A 24,382-nucleotide genomic window follows, 5' to 3' on the forward strand; every position below is an offset into this window, starting at 1 on the left:
GAGGAGGCGGGATAGCCGACAGCAGGGAGAACGTCTCAGGGAGGGGCATTTGTTGCTGGTGGGGGCAGCCTGAGGTCTCTGGCTCTGTCACAAATAGGAGAGAAGGGACCAGAGGTAGAGAGCTCAGCCTGCACAGAAGATGGGTCGTGGGGATCAGCCCCAGGACTTCACCCTGAGAAGCAGTTACCCTGGGGGAGAGAGACCCTAATTCCTGCTGCGCCGCGGGGTGGACTTGGCACCGCCCTTCTGGGGAAGGGCCCACCCAGGGGCTTTGTCGGAGGCTCACCTGGCTTATTGGGCCTCAGGGCTGACTGAACTGATTCGTGGCCACAGGGAGAGGTGGACCGATGTCGCAGCCTACAGCCTCCTCCCCACCCTCCCTTCTTGGTCGGGGTGCATCCTGTCGGAGCCTGGGCCAGGCAGTGTGACAGGGAGGGTCAGGCTGCAGTGGGCACACCTTCTGACCCACGGCTCCACCTCCAGAAGCGTCTCCTATAAATAAACACACGTGCGTGGTGCTGCTCGTGACAGTGAGAGCCTGCAAAGGCCAGGGGTCAGCAGAGGGGCCCCATCAGGCCACAGGCAAGGGCATAGAGGTGCTCCGCTCTGACCGCAGGAAGCAACAGAGGGCTGGGTGCAGGGCTGCCTGTGTCTCAGAGTCCTGGGCAAGCCTCGGGAAGTTGAGACTCTCGGTTTCCTTGAACACGCAAAAAGAAACCAGCAGCAGCTCTGACGGGAGGGGGTGGCTTGGGGCCTCTGTGTTCCAGCTGTCAGTGAGGGCATCCATGCACTGGCATCACCCGCCCACCCAGAAGTCCCGATTCAAGTGGGCTGGGGCATGGGGATTTTAACCAGTGCTTCTGGTGGGCTCGGCGCCCGTCTCTTCTCCGTGGGCTCTCCCAGTGGCGGGACTGCGTCACTGGTGACTCGAATTTCTCATGCATGGGTGAAGCTGACAGAGACGGGGTGGCATTTGTACCTTACGGCCACCCAGCTGCTGCATCGAGTGACAAGTAAATAAACTTGCGTGTCCAGAGGGGCCTCAGGCCAGGCTCTCACAGGCCCCACACACACTGAGCCCTGCTTGCGCAGGCACTGCGGTGCCGGATGCTGAGTGGCCTGGAGTGGGGCGCAGCCCCGAGGAGCACGCCGTGCACCAGTCACCCGGTCTGACCCCTACCTCTTCGTTCCCACTTCCCAGACAGGAAACTGAGGCCAGCTGGGGCTGAGGGGCTTGTCCTCATCTGGGTCTCAGAACTGAAGGTGACAGAGGCAGGAGTCGTTAGGGACACCTTGGGGCCATCAGAAATGTGGCCTGGGAAGCAGCATCAGAGAGGGTGGTTTTGGAGCTGGGCATGGAGATGGACGTGCGGGCAGGTGGGGTGGCAGAGGCGAGCTACAGGGGTCAGCTACAGCTCAGGGCCAGGGGCATTCTCTGGATGTGCAGCTGGATGTCCAAGGTCTTCTGTGGAATGTGACCCTCGGCTTTTGGGTTCTTTTTGCACATTACTTTGAAATTGCAAGAGTAAACATAGGCAGCTCAGTTAACAAATCAGAATCATGTTAAGTATTCTCGGGCCTCTAGCCCGGGCTTGGACACAGAGCTGCCAAATTGAACGTCCCACCCCCTGGGTACCCCAGTACCCTGGGCAGCTGTTGGGCAAATGAATGGCATCAGGCAGGAACCTGGCCTGCGAAACCGGCAGATCCCTGAGGCTCATCACGTGCCCCCCCCCCCCCTCTTGCCAAGCAGGCCTGGAGAAGGGTCTGGTTCCTAGCGGATTGTTCTGACATATTGGCAGGATTTGTTGGGAGAAGCCACCTGTCCTCAGGCCACACCCCCCAAGCATGGCCTCACAGCCTCATTTCCCTCCAATTCTAAACACCTCTCTCCCGCGTCCCCGTGGAGATCTGCCTTGCCGGGACCGGGGCATCCCAGAGCCACCCTCTTGGCAAGAGCCCAGAAAGGCCCAAAGCCTGCCCCTTGGAGCCAAAGGGACAGAAGCGGGAGCTGGAAACGAATTTAAACCCAGGACGGCAGAGTGGGTTTGTCTGGTGAGCTGCCTCTGGACCCTCACGACTAACATGGCTAACTCTACACACACCATGTTGTGAAACTAATCGCCCTGTTTAGTTGCAAGTAATCCGCCCCCCCCCCTTTTTTTTTTTAATTGTTGGAAGCTTGCAGTGTATTTTTCTGCTCAGCCATGACTTTGTAAAAACTCAGTGTGATAGTAAATGTGTTGCCATGCTAAAATGAATCACTTTGAAACACGCCTGCATGTGAGCTTTTTAAAGATGATGTAAATTTTAGCTGCGGGGGGAGGGGAGGGGAGGGGGTCATCTGAAGTGGTTTTCTTGTAACACCCACAAACCATTAAGCCTCCGGGATAAATGGAGACGAAAGCCAAGATCCACGCAGATTCCCCGGGGTCCGTCCCACGAGCGGCATTCCAGCTCTTTCCAAAGAGGGATAGGGTTTCCCAGGGAGCTGGTACCCGGCTCTTCAGTCAGGACTCTGTTCTGTCCGTGGTCAGTAACTTGTATTTCTTTTTTTTCTCCTTTTTTTTTTTCTCCTAAACTTTCCAGGTAAAAGTACACCCGTAAGCCAGCTTGGTTCTGCAGACTTTCCCGAGCCCCCCGATCCATTCCAGCCACTCGGGGCTGACAGCAGTGACCCGTTCCAAAATAAAAAGGGGTTTGGGGACCCGTTTAGTGGAAAAGATCCATTTGCTCCCTCCTCTTCAGCTAAACCTTCTAAAGCCTCCTCCTTGGGCTTTGCAGACTTCACCTCTGTAAGTTAAGTTCTCCGCCTCCGCGCCATTCCCTCCCCTCCCTCCGCTTGCAGCTTCTTTGGGGTTATTCTTTGTGTGTGTCTCTTTCGAATGGCAAACCTCCTCCTGGCTCAAGTCTCCCGGTACCTCACACCATCACCCGTGTTATTTATTCTGTACTGCTGCTTTCTGTAAGAAAAACGGTTTCTCAATAAAAAAAAAAGAGCTCTGGTTTGGATACTCTGTGATAAGGGCACGTTTTCTTCCAGCAGGGTGGCCCAGTATGCCTGTTTTTCTGTCCTTCACGGTAGACTCTTTGTATGTATTAGTTCTGTTGCCCAGAGCCTGTTGTGTTCATTGATTTTTTTGGAAGCCACGACATCAGACGCTTCTGAAGTACGAAAACAAGACTGCTAAAGTTACATTCGGGTCTTGCTGTCCTCAAAAAAGTCTTTGTGGGGGAGTTCTGATGGTCCTGCCCAGTGCATTTTGGGCAGCAAGTGCGAATTGAAGGACCCAGCCGCATCACATGAAGGGAAAGCAAATTTGATTTTTTAAAACTTTTATTTCAATTACCAGCTACAATGAAAACTGAAATGCAACCTAGAACAGCCACTCTGAATCCCCTTCCTTTTGCAGGGAAAAAAACCAAAAAACCAAAACAGAAACTCAGAAAGCCATTAGCAGAGTTAAGTGCCTTTTCCGAAGCTAATCCAGGGATTTTGAAAGTCTGGCTTTGTGTCTTGGTGTGAAAAAAGATTCCAGATCGTAAAACGCTGTCACATTAGAGTGTTTTCAGTTCCCAGAGATCTTGTTCTCAGAGAGCTTCAGACGTTGTCTTCCCAGAATCAGTTTCACTGTCTGTTGCGGCACCTGTGTTTTTTAAAAGGTTTTCTTCACTCGATTTTGCAAAGTACCCTGTTTCCTTGTTCGTTGTGAGATGTATTGTTTATAGATGCTTCCACTCCTAGAATATCCGTCTTAAAGCATGCTCTGCCATATCAGTGCCCAGTGAGCACCCAGTTCCTTTCAGATCCACCTCGCGCACAGCTATGCCGTGGCTTATGGAAATCGCCCAAGATGCCGACACATTCCTGGCTCTTGGCGACCTGTAAATATTTTATGACTGCAGTTAGCCGGGTTTTGTTGACAGCGAGTGCACACTGTGGATATATACAAATGGCAACATTGTTAATAAAAGCCAGAAACAAAACCGGCTTTATCTACAGTTTCTTAGATAGCACTGCCTTTATTTTTCAATGGAACAACTGTGAAACGCTGATGAAAAAATAGAGCTATTCATGCACGACTCAGGTACTCTAGGGTAGGGCGGAAGGGTAAGTGGATTTGAATGGCAATTGGAAGAAATGACTGTTCTCTCTCTGAAATGCACAGTTGTTTCCTGTGCCCACCCCCCCCCCACCCCCCCCCCACCCCCTCCCGTAGCTGGTTTTTGGAAAACTTTTTTTTTTTAAACCCCCAAGATTTCAAGTTATCATTTGACACATCATTTCTGGTCATTTCCAGCACAGTTGTTAACATCGATTTTAAAACACCCCTGGGATTTAATCACCCTCAACTCCAGGCAAGGAATTGGATTCTGCCCAGTTTGCAGCCCTGTTGTTTTACGTTTAAAATCACCTTTCCCGCTTCAGACGCCCCAGTCTTTCCAGGGGAAATCACCTGACTGGGAGATTCAGCCCACTCTAATGGGATGGGATGCATGGGAGGCAGGACACCTAACTGGTTTGGTTTTTCCCCTCAGTCATACCGTGGTCCAAAACATGGTCAAAAGTGTCCCACCTCCAGGGACTCAGGATGTCCTGGCGTTTTCATGGCGTCCGGGGGCTCAGTCCATTGGCCGGTGGTTTCTGTGTTCACTGGATCTCAAAGATATATGCCAACTCAAGGCCAAAGTTGGTTCCTCTGCTTTGTGTACTTCAGCTTCCCTGAGTAAATGCAGAGAGGTCTCTAACTGCCCAGCAGCCTGGCAGCGTGACTCTTTCAGATTGGATGTTCTAAGCGTGCCATCAGGACATGTTGTTACCCGTGCAAAAGCAGCTTGGTCCGTGTTGGAGTTCAGGGACACCAGTGTCACAGGTGTACTCAATCCCGCCCCCCTTGGCGCCCCAGCTCTGCCACTCTGGAACCTTCTGATTTACAAGCCCCCAGTTTCCATCAGTGGGTTACTTGTGCTTGTAGCGGCTCACAGGAAATCTCTCCGGTGTTTCTTTTAAAACAAGCCTTTCTGTCTTAGGCGAATGTGTTTACTAGGAAGTAGTATTTAGAGGTGAGCAAAACAGTGCTTTCTTTCGGGAAGTCTGCATTAAGAGCAGAGCAGATATCAGACGGGATCAGTCACGCTTTGCGTCGTCAAACAAGTCGGATGCATTTGCGATAGCAGGATAAGCGAGTTAATGGGAAGTGGCTAGAAGTGTCCCACGCATGGTGATGGCAGACAGGTGCACATGTCGATCCCTGGGGAGGAAGGGTGCCGGTGCTTCACGTGCAGAGGCCTCTGAACCTCGGATTTCTGTGGAGAGGCCGCCGGAATCAAACCTCTTAGAGTCCGTCAGGCCCCGGCGCGGGAGGTATCTCGGAAGAGCAGAATGCTCGTGCCCAGCCGGGTCTCGGTTCCTCGACGGCACAAGAGTGAAGCAGAAATCGGAGCTTGCCGTTTACCGAGCAGCTCCCGCACCCGCAGGCGGTCCAGATTCGCGCCGGCGTGTAACGCATCCAGGTCAGAGGACAAGAGCGAGGCCCGGTCAAGGTATCTCCACCGGGGCCGGGGGAAGGATTTTCTGCTGCTCCGAGACACAGAGGGAGCCACAGAGAAGCCCCTTCCTCCAGTATCCCTCAGACATCACAGCCCGTTGTGCTCCTCAAGTGCGAGCAGACCACGTGCCTGCTGCGAGGCTCCATCCTGGATCCTAAGCTGGCCTCAAACCAGTCCACTCTGAAGGCATCTAGAACGTTCCTGTCAGCACGTTTACTTTGAACACACAGACTCCTTGAGCAGGAGACACCCGGGCTGAGCAGGCACCGTGGTGTGGGCCCAGCCTGCCCGTCCCTGGCCATGTGACCTCAGCCAATCCCTTGACCCCTCCGGGCCTTGGTTCTCAGCTTTGGTGTGGACCACCCCGGTCATTACTTGTCGGCCCCTACCCACCCCCTCCTCTGAGCTGGCAAGGGCGAGGTCGCTGTCAGCCCAGCTGTCCCCTCATGCTGCTGTCAGCACCGCAGAGTCATTCCCATCAGCATTTGTTGTTTTTTCCTTGTTTTTCTCCTGAAGAGGTGTTGAAAAATTCCCCAAAGAATACGGTGGGGCAGCGGGGGGAGGCGGTGGAGGGGGGAGGGCGATGATCTGTGACCAGTGGTGGAAACACGAGGGGCGGGGACTGGCTTTCAGGAGTCCAACTTGGAGACCCGTCAGCCCTCTGAGCATTTTTCTGGGCAGTTTCTCTAGAAAACGGGGACCAGCCTTTGTTCCCGGGGATGGCTCCTCTTCGTGCTGACCCTCACCTGCCCCTGTGTGACTCCCCAGGCAGGGGGAGAGAGGCCTCCCGGGCTGTCCTGCTTCCTCCTTCTCCTCGGGGCCACATCCAGCTCCAAAGCAGCCTCCCCCAACCCAGCCCTTCCCTGCCCCAGTCCCCGCTGTCTGGCCCTGCCTCACCCGCACACTGGCTGTCAGGTCATGAAACATTCAGAAACTGCCAACCCCATCGCCCCGTTCGCTTGCCCAGGGAGCCTCCTCAGGAGAATCTTAGCTCCTTTCTGGGGCCTGTAATCCCCTCGAGGTCCGGCCCCTTCCACCCTGTGCTCTGTTCTGGCAGCACCAAGTTTGGGCACTTGGCGCCCAACAGCTGGCATCTCACTGGGGATGGTGCCCAGACCTCCAGGGCCTGTCCTGTGCCCTCAACTCTGCAGTTACAGCTGACCACTGCCTTCCCCACTGCCCCCCCACCCCAACCAGGGGGAAAGTCCAGAGTCCCGAGGGCCCCAGGCTCTGCAGCCACCTGCACCTCCACCCCCAGGCCTCAGTGTTCCCAGCTGTCAGCCCACCTCCTGGGTTGCCACTCAGACTGTGTGTGTGTGAAGAAGTAGCCATGAATTCCTGTCTCTGTTCCTTCCGCGGGGCTCCTGGTGGGTCTGCCGGGGCCTCCACAAGAGCCTCTCTCAGGTTGGGATTGTCTGTAGGTCTGTTTGTTCCCGAGGGGTGCCGGGTCCCTCTTTACCTTTGGTGTGTCATCCAGTGCTTAGCAGAGAGCCAGCCAGAGTCAGTGCACGGAAGAGAGACGCTGATCCGGGCAGGCCAGGGGCCTGAATGGGCTGCAGCTCTGCTCGGGGCCAGTGGTGCTGGAGGCACCTCATCTGGAGACAGAGTACAGCGACCGGGGGCCTCGGGGGGTCGGGGACCCCCGCCAGGGGAAGAGCGTGTGAGGTCTGGCTTTGCTTTTCTTTCCATAGAGCTAAGGTACCCCGAATGGTTTGAATTCGCCCATCTTGGGATCAAAACGGTTTCTTCCCTTGTTTTAAAAAATTATTTTTTAAAACGTTGAACCTTTCGGAAAAGGACCCCAAGAATAAAAAACTCCTGGACCAGATGGCGGTGTAAATGCCAGGGCTCCCGTAAACGTCCAAGTACAAGGTGGCTCTAAGCGTCTCCCAGAGCTCCTGGGACCGCGGCTGAGACGGAGATGCTGCGTTTCAGGACCTCATCATCTCGCTTGGCCTCAAGGCCCCTTTACGCGTTTGAGACTCAGAGATCTGTTTGAACCGGAACTCTCCAGCCCCAGCGCCTCTCACCCGGGCATCAAGGCCCTTCGAGGCCCAGGCTCCGCGGGGTTCGCTGTCCCAACTCCTTGGGGTTCCGCTGACTCTGCTCCCCAGCTGCTTCCAGAGACGCCCCTGCCGTCCCCCGAGAAGAGGCCCTGGGAGCTTCTCCCTCACACCCCGTGAAGCCTCCTCGGGGTGCTGTTGGCGGGGGGGAGTCCCTGGAAGTCTCTCAGTGTACCCGATATCACGCCTGGCTTCCGCCTGCTTCAGGTCCCTGCAGGGACGGGACGGCTGGTTTCTCTGGTGGCAGTGAAGGTCAGACTCAGGCCCGTGTCTCAGTGCACTGACCCCTTCCAGACTGGGGGTCAGGACTGGGGCGTGCGCGTCCCCTCCCCCTCCCCAACCAAGACAAGGGCTTCCGACGTTTCCTGGTCTTCACCCGCACACCGGGCACCTTCCCGCACACGCCCCAGCACTGCATTTCCCCGCACACACCCGTCCACCCACGACAGGCCTCCGCATCCTCGCCCACCAGCACGCCCCCACCCCTCCCCGCCCCAGCCAGCCGGCAGCCAGCTCCGGGGCGCCGTGTAACCCACCCTCCGTTTTTCCTTCGCAGTTTGGCAATGAGGAGCAGCAGCTGGCGTGGGCCAAGCGGGAGAGCGAGAAGGCGGAGCAGGAGAGGCTGGCGCGGCTGCGGCGGCAGGAGCAGGAAGACCTGGAGCTGGCCATCGCGCTCAGCAAGGCCGACATGCCCGCCGCCTAGGCGCTGCCCCGTGCTTGCGCCCGCCGGCAGAACGCCGCGGGGCAGGCTTGCGACAGGAGGGGACTCGGAGGTCCCTATAGATAGACACACACTCGGTCTCGGCGGTCCCCGCTTCACGTTGCGACATGTCACAGCCACTGTTATGTCAAGGACTCGCTGGTCGGAGGGCCTCGGGCTCTGGGTGGCTCACCCAGGGCCAGGAAACACAGCTCAACCCAGCGCGGGAGGCCCGAGGAGACGCCCAAGGATCCACCTCTCCGCTGTGACATCCCCGTCTCCCTCCCGGAACCAGCAGGACGGGCAGAGGAAAGCGCCTGTCTCCTGCCTTTCATCCCCTGCTCACAGCTGGGCAAGTACCAGCGTGCGGGGCGCAGCCCACCCCGTCGCCTCCTCGACCTCCCTCTGAGACAGACACCCCGGTGATGTATGCATTCATTGTATAAAAATTAAGTTTGAATGATTAATATAAAATATTTTAATACAAAACACATGAATCCTTTTTTTTTTTTTTTTCTCTTTTCCACTTAAACGTTTTCCTTGCATTAACGTTCACACGTGATGTCACATGAGGCAGACCGGGCAGAGGTGGAAGACCAGGTCGAACGTTCCCCATTAAATCCTAAGTGTTTGAGCAGAGAAAGCCAGTTTTGGAAGTTTTCCAGGGTCACCCTGTCCCTCGGGATGCAGTGTGCTTCTGAAATGGTGGGCTGTGACCTCACTGCGACTAGGGCAGGTGGCCCTTTGTCCCAGCAGTGCAGTTTGAAACGAGATTCCTGCATACAGTTCACTGGGGCCTCGTCTAGTCTGCACGAGGGGTGAGGCCGGCAGGGTGGTCTCCACACCAGGAACCCGTATTCAGAGTCGGCACACGGGGAGAGCTTTCCACCAGGATGCAGCTGAATTCCCCTAGAACCTTCTGGAAGCTTGGACATAACTGTCGGGGCGACCTCAGGAGTTGATGAGGATATTGCAGATTTGCCCCCTGCTTTGCTTCTCACGTCCCCAGGGAGACGAGACAGCCCCGGCCAACTTCTCTTGGGTAAAGATGATCCAAACTTGTGAGTCTGAGTGGACTGAGCACCGAGAAATGCAGTAGAGAACCTCTGACCTTAAAACCATGCAGGAAGGGGGCGAGACACCATTGCCGGGACTTAATTATTGATTTTTTATTTATTTACTTTTGGTTGCGTTGGGTCTTCATTGCTGCACGCGGGCTTTCTCTAGTTGCGGCCAGCGGGGGCCACTCTTCGTTGCGGTGCGCGGGCCTTTCATTGCGGGAGCTTCTCTTGTTGCGGAGCACGGGCTCTAGGCACACGGGCTTCAGTAGTTGTGGTGCATGGGCTCAGTAGTTGTGGCTCGCGGGCTTAGTTGCTCCATGGCATGTGGGATCTTCCCGGACCAGGGCTTGAACCCGTGTCCCCTGCACTGGCAGGCAGATTCTGAAGCACTGTGCCACCAGGGAAGTCCCCAGTTGCCAGGACTTAAAGAGGCCCAGGATGTTCCACATCTGAAGGAGCCTTTACTGGAAATGGCAGGGCACGCACAGGCCCTGTTTCTAGGTATCTGTGGCTCTGATACCTAGAAACCCTTCTCTTGAAAAGTTCCTTTTCAGCGTGTGTTCTGGGTCTCTGGGTCCCAGTCTTACCTTCTCCCCTTCCTTCCCCAGCTAGGGCAGGGCTGTTGACAACCCCTTACCTACCCCAAATGCTTTATCCCAGCCAGGGAATCATTCTGACAGAGGCACTTACTTGCTTGTTTTTGCATTTTAATAAACTTAATTTTTTTAGACCAGTTTTAGATGTGCAGAAAAATCACAAAGATAATACAAAGAGTTCCCATAAACCCCTCACGATTTCCTCTTTTTAACATCTTACCTCAGGCTGGTACATTTGTTATTGAAGGAACCCAATATTGAGATATGATTATTAACTAAAGTCCACACCTGATTTATATCTCCTCAGTTTTTTCCCTAATACCCTTTTTCTGTCCCAGAATCTCACATGGCATTTGGTTGTCGTGTCTCCTTAGGTGCCTCTGGACTGAGACAGTTTCTCAGACTTTCCTTGGTTTTGATGACCTTGACAGTTTTGAGGAGGGGTCAGCTGTCTTGTATGTTGTCCCTCGTTGAGATCTGTCCATGTTTTTCTCATGGTTAGCCTGGGGTGACGGGTTTGGGGACGACCTCGGGTGAAACGCCCTTCTCGTCACATTGTATGGAGTCCATGTCATCAACAGGATTCATCACCACTGATGTTGACCTTCATCACCTGAGGATAGATTGCTTTCGAAGGACAGTTTTTCAGACCCAGGTATGTAGTTACACAGTCTTGCATCAGAGCGATACTCTGTGAGACTGAAAGTAAACCATAAACTGGTATTTACGACAGATTTAGGGGAATGTAGAGATCAACCAGGACAGTCCAAGCCCTTGGTAGTCTTTCTGAGGTCCTGGAGTGGGTGGGATTCCTCGGTGCCCATGGAAGGACCTTGCCTCTCTGCTGTGTTGTGGGTCTGGGACCTGGTGCCTGGTGCCTGGTGCCGAGGCCTGTGGGCTTCCTAGCCTCTGACGTGCCCCTAATCCTCTCTAGAAGAGCTAGCAGCTCCTGGAACGTGGCTGGAGGTGATCCCTAAGGCTTTTTCTTCCTGCAGTGGAACCATCAGAATAAATCCGAAAGCCCCATGCTGCGTACCCCTACTATTATATCCCTTTGGGGAAGGCACTGACCATGTCACCTCTCTCCGAGGTGGTCACAGGTCCCCATTTGAGCATGTGACCCACACTCTATATTTGGTGAAAACCTCCTGGTTTTCAGAGCATTCAACATCTGTTATTTTGTTCTACCTCAGAACAACCTTGTAGGTGAGGAGGGTGGGGTGTTAGCCCATTTTCCTGATGGGAAAACTGAGGCTCAATGTCTGCAGTCATTTGCCCAGAGCCCCAAAGCCAGCCAGTGGCTGTGGCTCAGCATTTTGCCGATCTTTAGAAGATGTATTTCTTGTTGCCTGCTGCTTCCTTACATAGCCATTGTACCTAGAAAAGGTACAGAAATTGTCTCTTTGTCTCTTAGAAATGGAAGACCATGCACTGAATTAAGAGCTCTCATCCAAGGGGATGAGATGGACTTTCAGGCACCTGTGAACCCCTGAATGCACATTTGTGAATCTTTATTTTTTTGGGGGGCAGAGGGTGTCCATGACTTTTTTATCTGATTCTTAGAGCATCCCAGAACCCCCCCTCAAAAAAAGTTACCAGCCAGTTTTATCAATTTTGTTTATCTTCTCAAAGAACCAGCTTTTAATTTCATTGATCTTCGCTATTATTTTCTTCATCTATTTATTTCTGCTCTGATCTTTATGATTTCCTTCTACTAACTTTAGGTTTTGTTTGTTCTTCTTTCTCTAGTTGCTTTAGGTGTAAATTTAGGTTGTTTATTTGAGAATTTTCTTGTTGCTGGAGGTAAGATTGTATTGCTATAAACTTCCCTCTTAGAACTGCTTTTGCTGTGTCCTGTAAGTTTTGGATCGCCATGTTTTCGTTTTCATTTGTCTCTAGGTATTTTTATATCTCCTCTTTGATTTCTTCAGCATTCCATTGGTTGGTTAGTAACATATTGTTTAACCTCCATGTGTTTGTGTTTTTTACAGTTTTTTTTCCTGTAATTGATTTCTAATCTCATAGTGTTGTGGTTGGAAAAGATGCTTGATATGATTTCAGTTTTCTTAAATTTACCGAGGCTTGATTTGTGGTCCAAGATGTGATCTATCCTGGCGAATGTTCCTTGTGCACTTGAGAAGAAAGTGTATTCGGCTGCTTTCGGATGGAATGTCCTATAGATATCAATTAAATCCATCCAGTCTAATGTGTCATTTAAGGCTTGTGTTTCCTTATTAATTTTCTGTTTGGATGATTTGTCCACTGGTGTAAGTGGGGTTTTAAAGTCCCCCCTGCAGACAGTTTTAAATCCTGCTTCCTTTTCCCCAGACACACACACACACACACACACACACACCTGCTGTGTAAATAACCAGCCTCAAATCCACCAATCCATTTACACTCCCATGGGTTCTCTCAGCCTCTTCCTTGACAGAGAACATTCACACCCTTTCCTGAAAAACAGAGTATCCAGTTTGAAAAAATTTATCGTGAAAAATCTCCAAGCATAATAGCAGCAAGAAGAGTACAATAAACCCCCAAACACCCATCACCCGGCGTCACTGTCCTCCGAATTTTGCCACCTTCGCTTCACCCATCCCTTTCTTCCTTTCCTTCTCTTCGCGAACATGCTTTAAAGCAATTCAGTGATGACATCACTTCACCCTTCCACGGTCAAATGCACATGGCTAAGACATGTGAGACCTTCTCACATACTGCCAGGGCATGATCACACCTAACAAAATTAAGAGTAACACCCTCCTTCCACCAATCACATCTTTCAGATGAGTGGCAACTTGTGATTTTGCAGCATCATTGATTTACTGCCCTGGTGCTTGAAAGTCTCTGTCCCCTTAGGATGGCTCCCACCTGTGGCAGCTGGTTCCCAACCCCCCTCACGGTCCAGCGACCCAGCTCTGGCTGTAGTTGGACCAGAACACAAAGGTCCCGGATACCTGGTCTGAGCAGCATTTTGCAAAAGGATGATTGATTATCTGCAAACTTGCTCCAAGTAAATGAAATCACATCTTCAAAGCCAATTTCATTTAAAAGGACATTCTAGTTCTGGAACAGTGATGGAGAGCTATTTTTAAAACAGGAAGCATCTGAGCAACAAAGAACCTGCCTCTTGAAATAATGGAGTAAATATTTCTGCCCCCTTATCAGATCTGGTGCCTTTGAAACATGGTTCTTTTTTTTTCTTTCCCAAAATTTTCCCCAGTAAAAGTTACCAGGGGCTGTACAAATTGTATCATGAGCTTTTGTTGGAAAAACATAGAGGGAAATGGAAATGTGATCCTTATCATGAGCATATTCCAAAGAAATTACGTGATGTGGGCTTGCACGGTTGGAGTTGTGTTTATGTTTAGTGGGTCTTTAAATATCTCGCTTTGATTTGCTTTCTGGTGGCCGTGCTGTGTGGTCTCTGCTTCGTGACCTTGGGCCCCTTACCTCAGTTTCCTCATTTGGCTGAGGAGGTAGGACTAGATGACTAATGAAGACCTTTCTAGCTCTAGAATACTTAATATTATTGTTCAAATCTCTAGAAAACACATATTTTAGGATCTCAGGTAGCATAAAAGAAGGAAATGGAATAGATGTCATCCTGTCAGTTTCATCTTTATTGAAAGTATTTTGTCCACATGTAGACAACCATATTGTATTATAATCATCAAACTTGCTAAGAGACTAGTAAGTTCTAGTAAGTTATTCCCACCACTCAAAAGAAATAATAATTGTCTAATGTGGTAGAGGTGCTAATTGCTACTATGGCAATCATATTAAAATATAGACATGTATCAAATCAACGTGTTATACACCTTAAATTTACCCAATGTTAAATGTCAAATATATTTCAAAAATTTTTCTAAATAAAAATAAATATTTTCCATGCATAAAATTTTTAAAAATATCCCAACAAAGGTGTCATTAAAAATAAATAGGTAACTGACTGAAATAAAATATTTGCAATGCCTATATCTGACAAAGGATTTGTATTCAGAATATATAAACCACTCCTACAAACAACTCATATAAAAAGGGGCCAAAGACTTAAAAAGACATTTCACAAAGGAAGATGTGCATAGGGCAAATAAGCTTAAGTGCTCACCAATAATAGTGACTTAGGAAATGCAAACTAAAGCCACATGATATACTATATAGGTGGTTACAATTTAAAAGATTGACAGCATTAAATATTGATGAGAATGTAAAACAACCAGGAATTTCATACACTGCTGGTGGGAGTGTAAAAAAAATTTTTGTTTTAATGTTTTACCCTCTCTTGAAAACCATTTGATAGCTAAGGGAGAAATATTAATTTAAATAGCACTGGTTTAATATGATATAGTATAATATCATATAATGTAATATATAAATAGAAATCAATAGTATAATTATATCAATATCAATAATATAATTGTATGTATCTTATAAACTTTGAAAAACTAGTATAAGAAACACTAGTTTAATGAGTGAACAGTTCTGTGAACTTCCAGTGGCTTTTCTATGCTAACCTTCAACCAAGGGGAGAGAGAGCCCTTTCCAAGGGCCAGAAACATAAGGACTTTTGAGATAGTGGTCTGCTACAAATATTGTTTCTTTGTACTAAAGACAAAGGGCAGAGTTTCCACTCCAAGAGCCAAAAAAAGACCCAAGACAAGATGCAGCCATTGTTTTACCGCAAACATACTTTTTAAAGGAAGTAGGGATCCTGGTTCTAAGAGAACAAAGTGGTAGGCCAGAACTCCGATTCCTTTCCGGTTCTAGATCCTGGGATAAGAACCCTATGGCTTCTCTTCCCCTGAGGGAGCCCACAGAAGACACAAAGTTATGAAGAGGCCATGGGTGTGTTGGAAAGGGCACAGACTTGGAGTCAGGCAGACTTGGTGTAAACCCAGCTCCTCTCTTAGTAGTGGGGTGAGCTTGGGGTGGTGATTTCACCTCTGGAGTCATTTTTCCTCATCTGTAAAGTGGAGATGATAATATCTATCTCTCAGGGCTTTTGTGAGAATCCACAGCAGAGTTCCCAGAACATTCTATAATCAGAACAGTAGTAGTTGTTTTGTTTTTGATTTTTTTAATTACTAACTGTGGTTAAAAAAAAAACCATATAACATACAATGTACCATCTCAACCACTTTTAAGTGTACAGTTCACTAGTGTTACGTACATTCACATTGTTGTGCAATAGCTCTCTAGAACGTTTTCATCTTGCAGAACTGAAACTCTGTACCTATGGAACGACAGCTCCCCGTTTCTCCCTCCCCCCAGCCGGTAGTAGCGGGTTTTGTTATTACTGAGTCAGATGGTTATTATTAAATCTATGGCTGCTGTGATAGTGATTGCTTTGCACTTGGAGAGCAGGGCATACATATCCTAGTTCTACTACCCAGGAGCATGCGGAGAGGTAACTCTGTCTGTACTAAATAAGCTACTACATTATTCCTTATTATGGGAGTCTCGTTCTAAAGGAAATAGTGTTGGGTTGAGGAAGACATGAGGCCCAGCCCTGCCATTAACTTTCTGTATGATTCTGTGGTCTTATGAGAGAAGAGGGCTCGAGTGTACTGAGTGCCTTGTACAGACCAAGTCCATTATCGGCCACCATTCAGGAAAATGGCGGTCTTGTCTGAAACCAAGATGTTACTTTTAATCCAGAGGCTTAGCCAGGGGACTGTCCACTCAAGGGGGACCAGATGCCATGGCCCTTCTGTGGCACTGCAGGACTGTATCATGAGCTTGTCACCACTTCAACCGTGGTTATTTTTATAGCTGATGATGAGACTTACTGGAAACGGCTTGGCATTCTTGTGTAGAAAGCTCCTGCACTTAAATATGAGGAGCTGGAATGCATGAGTCCTGGCATGAGCCCTTGACCAAGACATTCCCACGGAGCAGATCACTTCCAGCCCAGGAGAAATTCCAGGGATGCTCAGCCTTCCTGAGGACCCGTTCTCTTAGGACAGCTGTTTGAGGCCACAGAGCCATCATCCTCTCTCCGGTATCATGGTCCTCTGACCCTCAAGGCTCACCCCAGGCTTACCTCACCTCCCGTGCCTGGCCCTCCCAGGAAAGAAATGCATCTGCCCAACAGAGGAAGAGAATTCCCCCGTTTTCCATTCCCCATTCCACTTTCTTGAGTTGTATGCTCTTCCCAGGTGCACCCCCACCCCCAAGCATTGACTGGGCCAAGGAAGATGGTTCATTTGATGGAGGAAGTGACGGGAACCTGATTTTCAGCTGGGGGTGTGGGACTCCTTTCAGACATAGAATACATCGCCCATAGCAGTGCTCTCTCTGTCCCCCAGACCTATGTCCCAGCTCGGGAGAAGACCCTGTGGGTGGCGTTTTTGGATATTTTGTCTTTAGGGCCTTTGACACATTTCCAGCAATTCTTTTTCTCCATTTTTGACAGCATCTCTCGCATCCACACCAACTCTTTTGAACCCTGTTTTTGCACACGCTGTCTTGCTGACACTGCACCCCAATCCCTAGGGCGGTGCCACATGTATTCCCTGAACTAAAATTCTTCTTTGGAAGCATGGCTGAGCAAACAAGCAGGCATTTTCCATCAGTCATGGGCTGGGTCACCTCCCCACAAAACAGACTAAGAGTCTCCATGGGCTTGTGCACTTTCTTGTGGGCTTCAGGGACCCGGGACAGATGGGAGACTTTGCAAGGCATCTATAAGGGTTGAAGTCAGGCAGTGAGACTCAGGAAGCTACCCTCATCTGACTTTCACCGAGGGCCTGTGGTGGCTGTGAAACTGGATCTAGAAAATTCCTCCCACTTGCAGTTGGTTAAATGACAGCAGAGCCCATTCTCACTAAATCACCTCCCTCCAATTGCCTGAGAGGCTCCGGTTACTCTGTTCAAGTCCCGAGGCCTGGGCACTCTTTCCTACTGTTTGTCGTTTGTAACTTTCTCCTAGGAGCCTTGGAGAACCATACAAAGTCGATTTGCTGTATTTCTTCAAGAACCTGATGCACGCAAATGCAGTTGTGTTTCCAGAAAACAGGAGATGCTGCCAGCAGCCAATTCTACTTTGCATCTGATTTAATTCAGCACACTTTTTACTGTCACTCATATTGTTCTAGACCAGGGGACAGCAAGCTTTCTGTAAGGGGCCGGGTAGTAAATATTTTGGCTTTTAAGGCCATACAGTATCTGTTGCAATGACTCAAGCCCGCCATTATAGTACAGGAGCAGCCATAGAGTAGATGTCAATGAATGCGTGTGGCTGTGTACCAATAAAGCTTTATTTACAAAAGCAGATTCACAAAAGCAGCTGGAGGGCCATATTCAGCCCTCAAGCCATAGTTTGCCACGCCAGATATAGGGCCTGAGCTGGGTACTGGAAAGGCAGTGGTGAGCCAGACAGTTTCTCTGCCCCCACGGAGCTCCAGCTGAATTAATTTTTTCATTAGGGCTGAACAGTTTCTGATTCCTTTGTAATTTGATTTTTAGCTCTCTCTGGGGTGCAGGTGGCATTACTTGGAAGAATAAAAATTAAATGCTACATTGTTTGCAACATTGTTAAACCAGAAGTCCCCTCCCTGTTTTCCCATAGAACCAACATATTTAAAGGAAATTATGTGAAATTCACAGAAGGAATGGCTCCTTCTGTGAATCTAATGATAGTGTCAAGGTCATTCCATTTCTTCGATCCCTCATTCTCTATATTCGGGGCCCTCTATCTTGGCTCAAGGCTGGCAAATGCACAGGCTGTAAAGAATTTTTTTTAACCATAAAATGGGAAATCCATCGTTTTCCTGAAAATCACTCATGTATGCAGTTATACACAGTGCTAGCACTCTATATAGTATAACATAATGGAAAAGAGAGTTTGAACTTTCACCCTTCCTGTGTGTCTGTTGTTAATATAATGAGTGAATGTTACTGTCAGCAAAGCAGATGCGAAATTACTGTTTGGGAGTCCAAGAGGCTGCAGGTTAGTTCTTTGTTGTTACTCTGATTTTCCTATTTATTTGCTTATTTATTAAACTGTGGTAAAATACACGTAACTTAAAATTCACCATCCTAGCCATTTTTAAGAATACAGTTCAGTGGCATTAAGTACATTCACATTATTGTACAACCATCACCACCATTCATCTCCAGAACTTTTTCATCTTCCCCAACTGAAACTGTCCCCCTTAAACACTAACTTCCCATGCCCCTCCCCCAGCCCGTGGCACCCCACCCTTCTACTTTCTGGAGGTGACCGCTCTAGGGACCTCACGTAAATGGAATCATGCAGTATTTGTCCTTTTGTGACGGGCTTATTTCACTTAGCGTAATGTCCTAAAGTTTCATCCATGTCGTAGTATATGTCAGAATGTCCTTCCTTTTTAAGGCTGAATAATATTCCATCGTATAGATATATATACATTGTGCACGTTGTATGCACCTTGTGTGTGTGTATATACCATGTTTTGTTATCCGTACATCCCTTGATAAATTTTATTTTACTTTGACATTCATGAAAAGAATTTCACTAAAAATAGCAAAGTTTTACAATTGAAACCTCTATTCCCAATTGCTTCTTTAGAAACCGTTTTGCTTTTATTGAGGTGAAATTCACGTAACATAAAATTAACCATTTAAAGTGTATAATTCAGTGGCATTTAATATATTCACGATGTTGTGCAACCACCACCTCTAGTTCCAGAACATTTCCGTCACCCCAAAAAGAGACCCATCCCCATTAGCAGTCACTCCCCATCCCCCCTCTCCCAGCCCCTGACAACCACTGATCTGCTTTCTGTCTCTATGGATTTGCCTGTTCTGGACATTTCATGTAAGTGAAACCATACACCACATGGGCTTTCATGTTTGGCTTTTCTCCCTCAGTCTGATGTTTTCAAGGTTCATCGACGTTTGTAGCGTGTGTCAGTGCTTCCTTCCGTTTTATGGCTGAGTAATATGCCATTGTGTGGATGGGCCACTTTTCGTTAGTTTATTCATTCTTTGATGGATACTTGGGTTCCTCCTACTTTTTGGCTGTTATAACTAGTGCTGCAATGAACATCCCAATTATTTCTTAAACCAACATGCCAACAGCAGCAACAACGATAATAAAAATAATTGCCACAACTTTTCTTCCAGGCAAAAATCTTGCAGGGGCCCCTCCCACTCAAAGAGGCACCCCTGAGATGCCCGCTTACACTGCAGAAAGGTCCAGGACGAGGTCGCCTGCACTGATGCTCTCCCTGTGCATTTCAAGTCATTTCAGTTGCCAATGACATCAGGACTGTCCCAAGACATGGCAGTGCCCCCACCTCCAGTCCCACCTCCCAGAGGCCAGCAGGAGTAGGCAGAATGAGTGGGCGTGTTCCTTTGGAGTTCTACTGTCTCTCTTTTTTTTTGTCACACCACGAGGCATGCAGGATCTTAGTTCCCCGACCAGGGATCGAACTCAGGACCTCGGCAGTGAAAGCACAGAGTCCTAACCACTGGACCGCCAGGGAACTCCCTGTCTCTCTCTTAATAACGGCCACCATTCCTTCACTGAGCACCTACTGTGTGCCAGGCATAGGGCAGGCCCCATCCATCAGACAGCAGCTACCAAGACAGCTGCTAAGGACCCCTTTTGACAGGGGAGGAAATGGAGGCCTGGGAGTCACAGGTTGACGGTGATGAACTCAGGAGCTCAGCTCAGACCTGTCCAGTGTCCCCAGCCCCTGCCTTGTGACCGGGGCTGCCCCTCCAAGTCATCGGGAGCCCAGATCCTGGCAGGCAGGGCAAAGCCGGCCATGGGCTCCTGCAGTGAACTGCACAGAGGCAGGCAGAGAGTTGGTGGGAACCAGCCGTGCTTGATGGAACAGTCGCCAACTTCTGAGATGAGAAACCCTTCCTTCGACAAACCTCTGTGTGACTCAAAATGAACCGACGAGCCCCCGGCAAGCTGGCCTAAGTCACCCCAGGCCTTGTTGAGGAAATGAGACATCAGGATGTGTTTGAGGTTTGGGGTTCAACGGAAACACACCAGGAATGCGGAGAATTCTGCTCCTGAGAGCTGGGATTGGCACCTCTGGGCATGTTTTAAAGCCAAGTGAAAAATGGGGCTGGCTGGACTCCTGATTCCTGGTTTTTCTCCTTGCTTTGAAATATCATAGAACCCTGAGGCCACAGACAGGGGGTTTGGCCAAGGAGTGTGTCTTTCGGTCTTGGGACAGTCCCCAAAAGGCCAACTCGGTGTCAAGGTTGAAATCAGGGGTGATGGAGGCGGAGGGCAATCAGGATGTGCTAGAGAAGGCAGGATGGCAGCCTCTCGAACAGCGAACAGCATCTGGCATTCGGCGGGTGCAGAACTATTTCCTGAATGACTGTGACAATTTAGAGCCGCGTGTCTCAAAGTGTGGCTGAGCCAGTCCCTGGGGCGCTGCACACAGGGCAACTTCTGGGCCCTGCCCAAGACCCACCAGATAAGATTCAATCCCCCCTGGAGGATGGAGGGGAGGAAACAGCAGAGGCTGAGCTCCCACAGTATGTGTGTCGGAGGGAACTTGACTCTGATTGACTTTTCTGACCAGCCCAGGGGGGGAAGCTCTGGCTCCCAGAGATTGGGCAGTTGCCGGGGGCCGCAGCCAAGAGGCAAACACCAGAGCTGGGGTGACCCGGGCTGCCGGACTCCAAGTCCTGTCTACACTGCATGCTGCACACTCTCCCGCATTAGCATCAGCACTGACTCCTGGAGTTGGTCAGAAATCCTGCTACCCCAGGAAGGCCTGAATTTGGGGTTTGGTTGCGTATGAGGACCCGGGAACAGAGCCACTACGTCTGCTCGTGGTGCTGACTCCTTCTCAACCAGGGGCCCCCCGGTCATGCAGCACCCCTCACTCCTGGCTGCTCAGGCCCCATCGGATGGGGGTGCCAGATACCCATGCAGGCACCCCCGCCCCAGTGAGGTCGGGCCCGCATGGTGGGGAGAAGAGGTTTTGCTGGGGGACTCAGGGCAGTCTTCCCAGAGGAGGTGACGCTTGAGCTAAGCCTTGAAGGATGGACTGTCCCTCCATGGATACATAGGAAGGGCTTTTTGGCATAAGGAACAGCCTCTGCAAAGATATGGGGTTGGGGAGGAGCAAGAGTGGGTCGGATCGGGGCGTGGGGGGGGGGACTCGGAGATTAGGGTGAAAGGTGGAGAGGGACGTGGGAGAAGCAGAGGCTCAGAGGAGAGAGGCTGCCGACCATTAAGGACCAGAATGCAGAGTGAAGGAGTCTCCAGCATGTTCTAAACAAGCAAGGGAGGAGGCTATCTGGACGGCTGGGGCAGGCTCTCAGAAGCAGCCCCCCAGCGGACCCCACTGGAGCCACGAGGAGAGCTGCCCTTGGGGGTTCGGGGGTCACCCGCGTGCATCAGGGCAGGCTCCCATTCTGGAGGCCACGTTACCCCATGGGAACCACAAGAAATCCCCAAGGGACACCCGGAGACCTCACAGACCCGCCCTCCCCCCAAGATCTGCAGATGAATCCCGGGTGCGCGCAGGCCCCCAAGCAAAGACGGATCTGCGCCCCACCTCCCCACAGCCTCGGAGCTCAGGCCCCGGAACTAATCTGCCTCCGGGATTTGCTGGTTCAATCTTGGAGCAGGTAATTCTGTACTATTGTTACTTAATTTCCACGTATTTCCGGGTTTGCCAGCTTTCTCTCTGGGGTTTCTAATTTCATTCCATTGTGGTCGAAGAACATACTTGGTATTATCTCAAGCCGCTTCAATTTGTTGAGGTTGGTTGGTGGCCCATCCTGGGGAATGTTCATGTGTATTTTGCTGCCGTTGGGTGGAGTGTTCTAGATGTGTCTGTTCAGTCTAGTTGGTTTCCAGACTCCCTCTGTTAAAAAAAAAAAAAAGGAAAAAAAAGTGGCGGAGAGGAGGGAAAAATAGAAAGGCTTGTCAATAGAATGTTCTGTTCATGTTGTTCTAGGTTAAAATGGAGCAGGTCCTGGCAAGCACGTGCCATTGGCAGGCACTCAGCCAGCGTGTCCACTCCCGTGGCTCAGGGTGGACAAGGGACCAGGAGGCCTGGCTGGCCTGTCCCACTGCACGGCCTCTGCTGCTTCGGAGTGAGGGTGGATGACGTCAGCCCAGCTCAGGCCCTGGCCCAGTGGAGGGTCTCTTGATCTGGCCTCCAGGGGTCTGTGTTCCCTCCCGAGAAGGCTGTCCCGGGTAGTCCAGGCCTCGCGGGGCCGGGTGCTGGCTGCAAGCAGAGCAGCCTGTAGGCTAAGCGGGCGGGCGGGCGTGCCGGGTGTGAGTGGCACCTCGACCGCAGGCCTGTCCAGCTCCTGGGGAGCCTCTGCCTCTCTGCACAGCCCGGGCTGCTGCAAAACCCCGATTTCCGGGCGCCCCCGAAGCTGGGCTGCTGGCAGCGCTCCCCTCCCCTTTTCTGTTGCCCCCATTTCACAGAGGAGGAAACCGAGGCCCAGAGAGTGGCTGGTTGGAGCCAACAGTGGCGAGCTGGTGCAGAAGGGAGATCCAAACACTGAGAGATTTGCAGATGCTCGGCCTGAGCCTGCAGCTCCTGGGTGAGCTGCTCAGAAACGACAAACACTTCTGACTTTCTGAGAGGCAGCGAATAAAGCTTTCGAAAGAAAACAAGGGATCCAGCAATTCCACTTCTGGGTCAGTCCCCAAAAGCAGGGTCCCAGAAACATGTCTGCATACCCATGTTCATGGCAGCTTTACCCACAACAGCCAAAAGGTGGAAGCAGCCCAAGTATCCATCAAGGGATGAATAAATAAACAAATGTGGGCTATCCACGCAATGGAATATTATTCAGCCTTAAAAAGGAAGGAAATTCTGACACGTGACAGTGTAGATAAACCTTGAGGACATTATGCTGAGTGAAATAAACCAGTCACAGAAGGACAGATGCTGTAGGTCTCCACTTACTTGAGGTCCCTAAGGCAGTCAGATTCGTAGAGACAGAAGGTAGAGTGGTGGGTGCCAGGGCCTGGGGGAAGGGGCTGGGCAGTTAGTGTTTCATGGGGCCAGAGTTTCAGTTTGAGAAGATGAACAAGCTCTGGAGACGGATGGTGGTGATGGCTGCGCAACAGTGTAAGTGTACTTAACGCCACGGAACTGTATGTACACTTAATACTGGGTAAAATGGTTAATTTTATGTTATGTGTATTTTACGGCAATGAAAAAAGAAAGAAAACAAGAGATGGGAGGGAAGAGAATAGGGAAATGGAGGAGACACAGCCTGGAGAAAGTACTCAGGCCTGGAGCAAGGTCTTGGCAGGGACCCTGCTCCCTGGGCTGTGTCCCCCCTAGAACAGTGAGGTTGTCTCCCTTGGTTGGTCTCAGACAGGGCCTGGCCTCTGCCCCCAGGGAACCCCAAGTCAGAACCAGCCTCCAGGTTCTGGGGTGAAAAATGCTTAAGAAACCCAGAGAAGGGTAGAGAAGGGTGTGGGGCCTCAGAGGAGAAAGGGGTGCCTTCCCAGGCATGGGTCATGGTGGAAGAACCATGTTATAGGGCTTGAGAGACAGAGCACAAAGCTCATGGTCACCCCTGCCTTCGTCCTTCTGTGGCTCCCCACTGCCTCTCAGTCCCACAGCCCCGGCTCACCCCTGTGCCCTCCTGTGCTCTCCTGAAAGCCCCATATGTGGGGTCTCCCTCCACCCCACTCCCTCCCAGGTGGGCCAATCCATGAGCCCCAACATTGGAGGCAGGATAGATGGGGGTCCCATGAGGCTGAATCAGCTGTGCTCTCCCAGGAGGCCCAGCCAAGGCCCTGGGATTTGTGGAGGAGAGGGGTGAGGCGGGTGTGGGGCACAGAGCCTTCTGAGACAGGACGGCCACAGGGTCTCAGCCTTGGGGAGTCTGGGTAAGGATTTGGGAGACAGAACTCCAGAGAACTCTGGCTTTTCCTGCTGTGTGACATCGGGCAGTTTCCTCCCCTTTTCTGAGCCTCCCCATGCACTGCTCACCTCCCCGGCACATTGAAGAGTTCATCTGCACCCCGCCACCCCCCCACCCACCGCCGAGTTCCACCTGCTTGGGTAACGTTTGCCAACATGCAGTCAGGCCTGGAGGAGCCCATTCATCTGAAAGAAGTTGCTGAGTGTGGTCCAGCGGGAGGAGGACATTGAGTCCTCCATCCCAGGGAGGGGGTAAGGTCAGGTGGATGGATGGTCAGGGCCTTGAAGGACAAGGAGCAGCTGGCCAGCATTTCTGGCTGAGTGAACAGCAAGTGCAAAGGCCCTGAGGCAGGTCTGGAGGGCATGTCTTTTTATTCCCAGAGCCACAAATGGCCATAAATGTAACCCTGCTCCACCCTTACGCTCTTCCAAAAAAAAGAAGAAGAATTAAAACTGGTGGAGGATGGAGCGTTGAGATTTGCCTCCTCTCTCAGCCTCCCTCATGAACCAGAGTGAACCTGGCCTTCTGCGAGTGCACAGCTAAGGGAAA

At 50.7% G+C, this 24,382-nt stretch overlaps 1 protein-coding gene across 11 annotated transcripts in view; it reads left to right on the top strand.

Moving 5' to 3' along the window:
• EPS15L1 (epidermal growth factor receptor pathway substrate 15 like 1) overlaps positions 1–8,802 on the top strand; it is a 100,847-nt gene extending 92,045 nt beyond the window's left edge. For 6 of the 11 annotated variants that reach the window (XM_061190292.1, XM_061190293.1, XM_061190294.1 and 3 more), the window contains 2 exons: positions 2,590–2,795; positions 8,170–8,802. In XM_061190292.1, the coding sequence (XP_061046275.1) occupies positions 2,590–2,795; positions 8,170–8,316 (353 nt within the window). In that variant the 3' untranslated portion in view covers positions 8,317–8,802. Of the gene's footprint in view, positions 1–1,909; positions 2,056–2,589; positions 3,022–8,169 lie in introns of those variants that run through there. The other 5 variants (XM_061190299.1, XM_061190300.1, XM_061190302.1 and 2 more) reach the window with 5 other exon arrangements.
• The last annotated feature ends 15,580 nt before the right edge of the window (positions 8,803–24,382 follow it).

The sequence above is a fragment of the Eubalaena glacialis genome, chromosome 4, assembly GCF_028564815.1.
Source record: "Eubalaena glacialis isolate mEubGla1 chromosome 4, mEubGla1.1.hap2.+ XY, whole genome shotgun sequence".
Lineage (NCBI taxonomy): Eukaryota > Metazoa > Chordata > Mammalia > Artiodactyla > Balaenidae > Eubalaena > Eubalaena glacialis.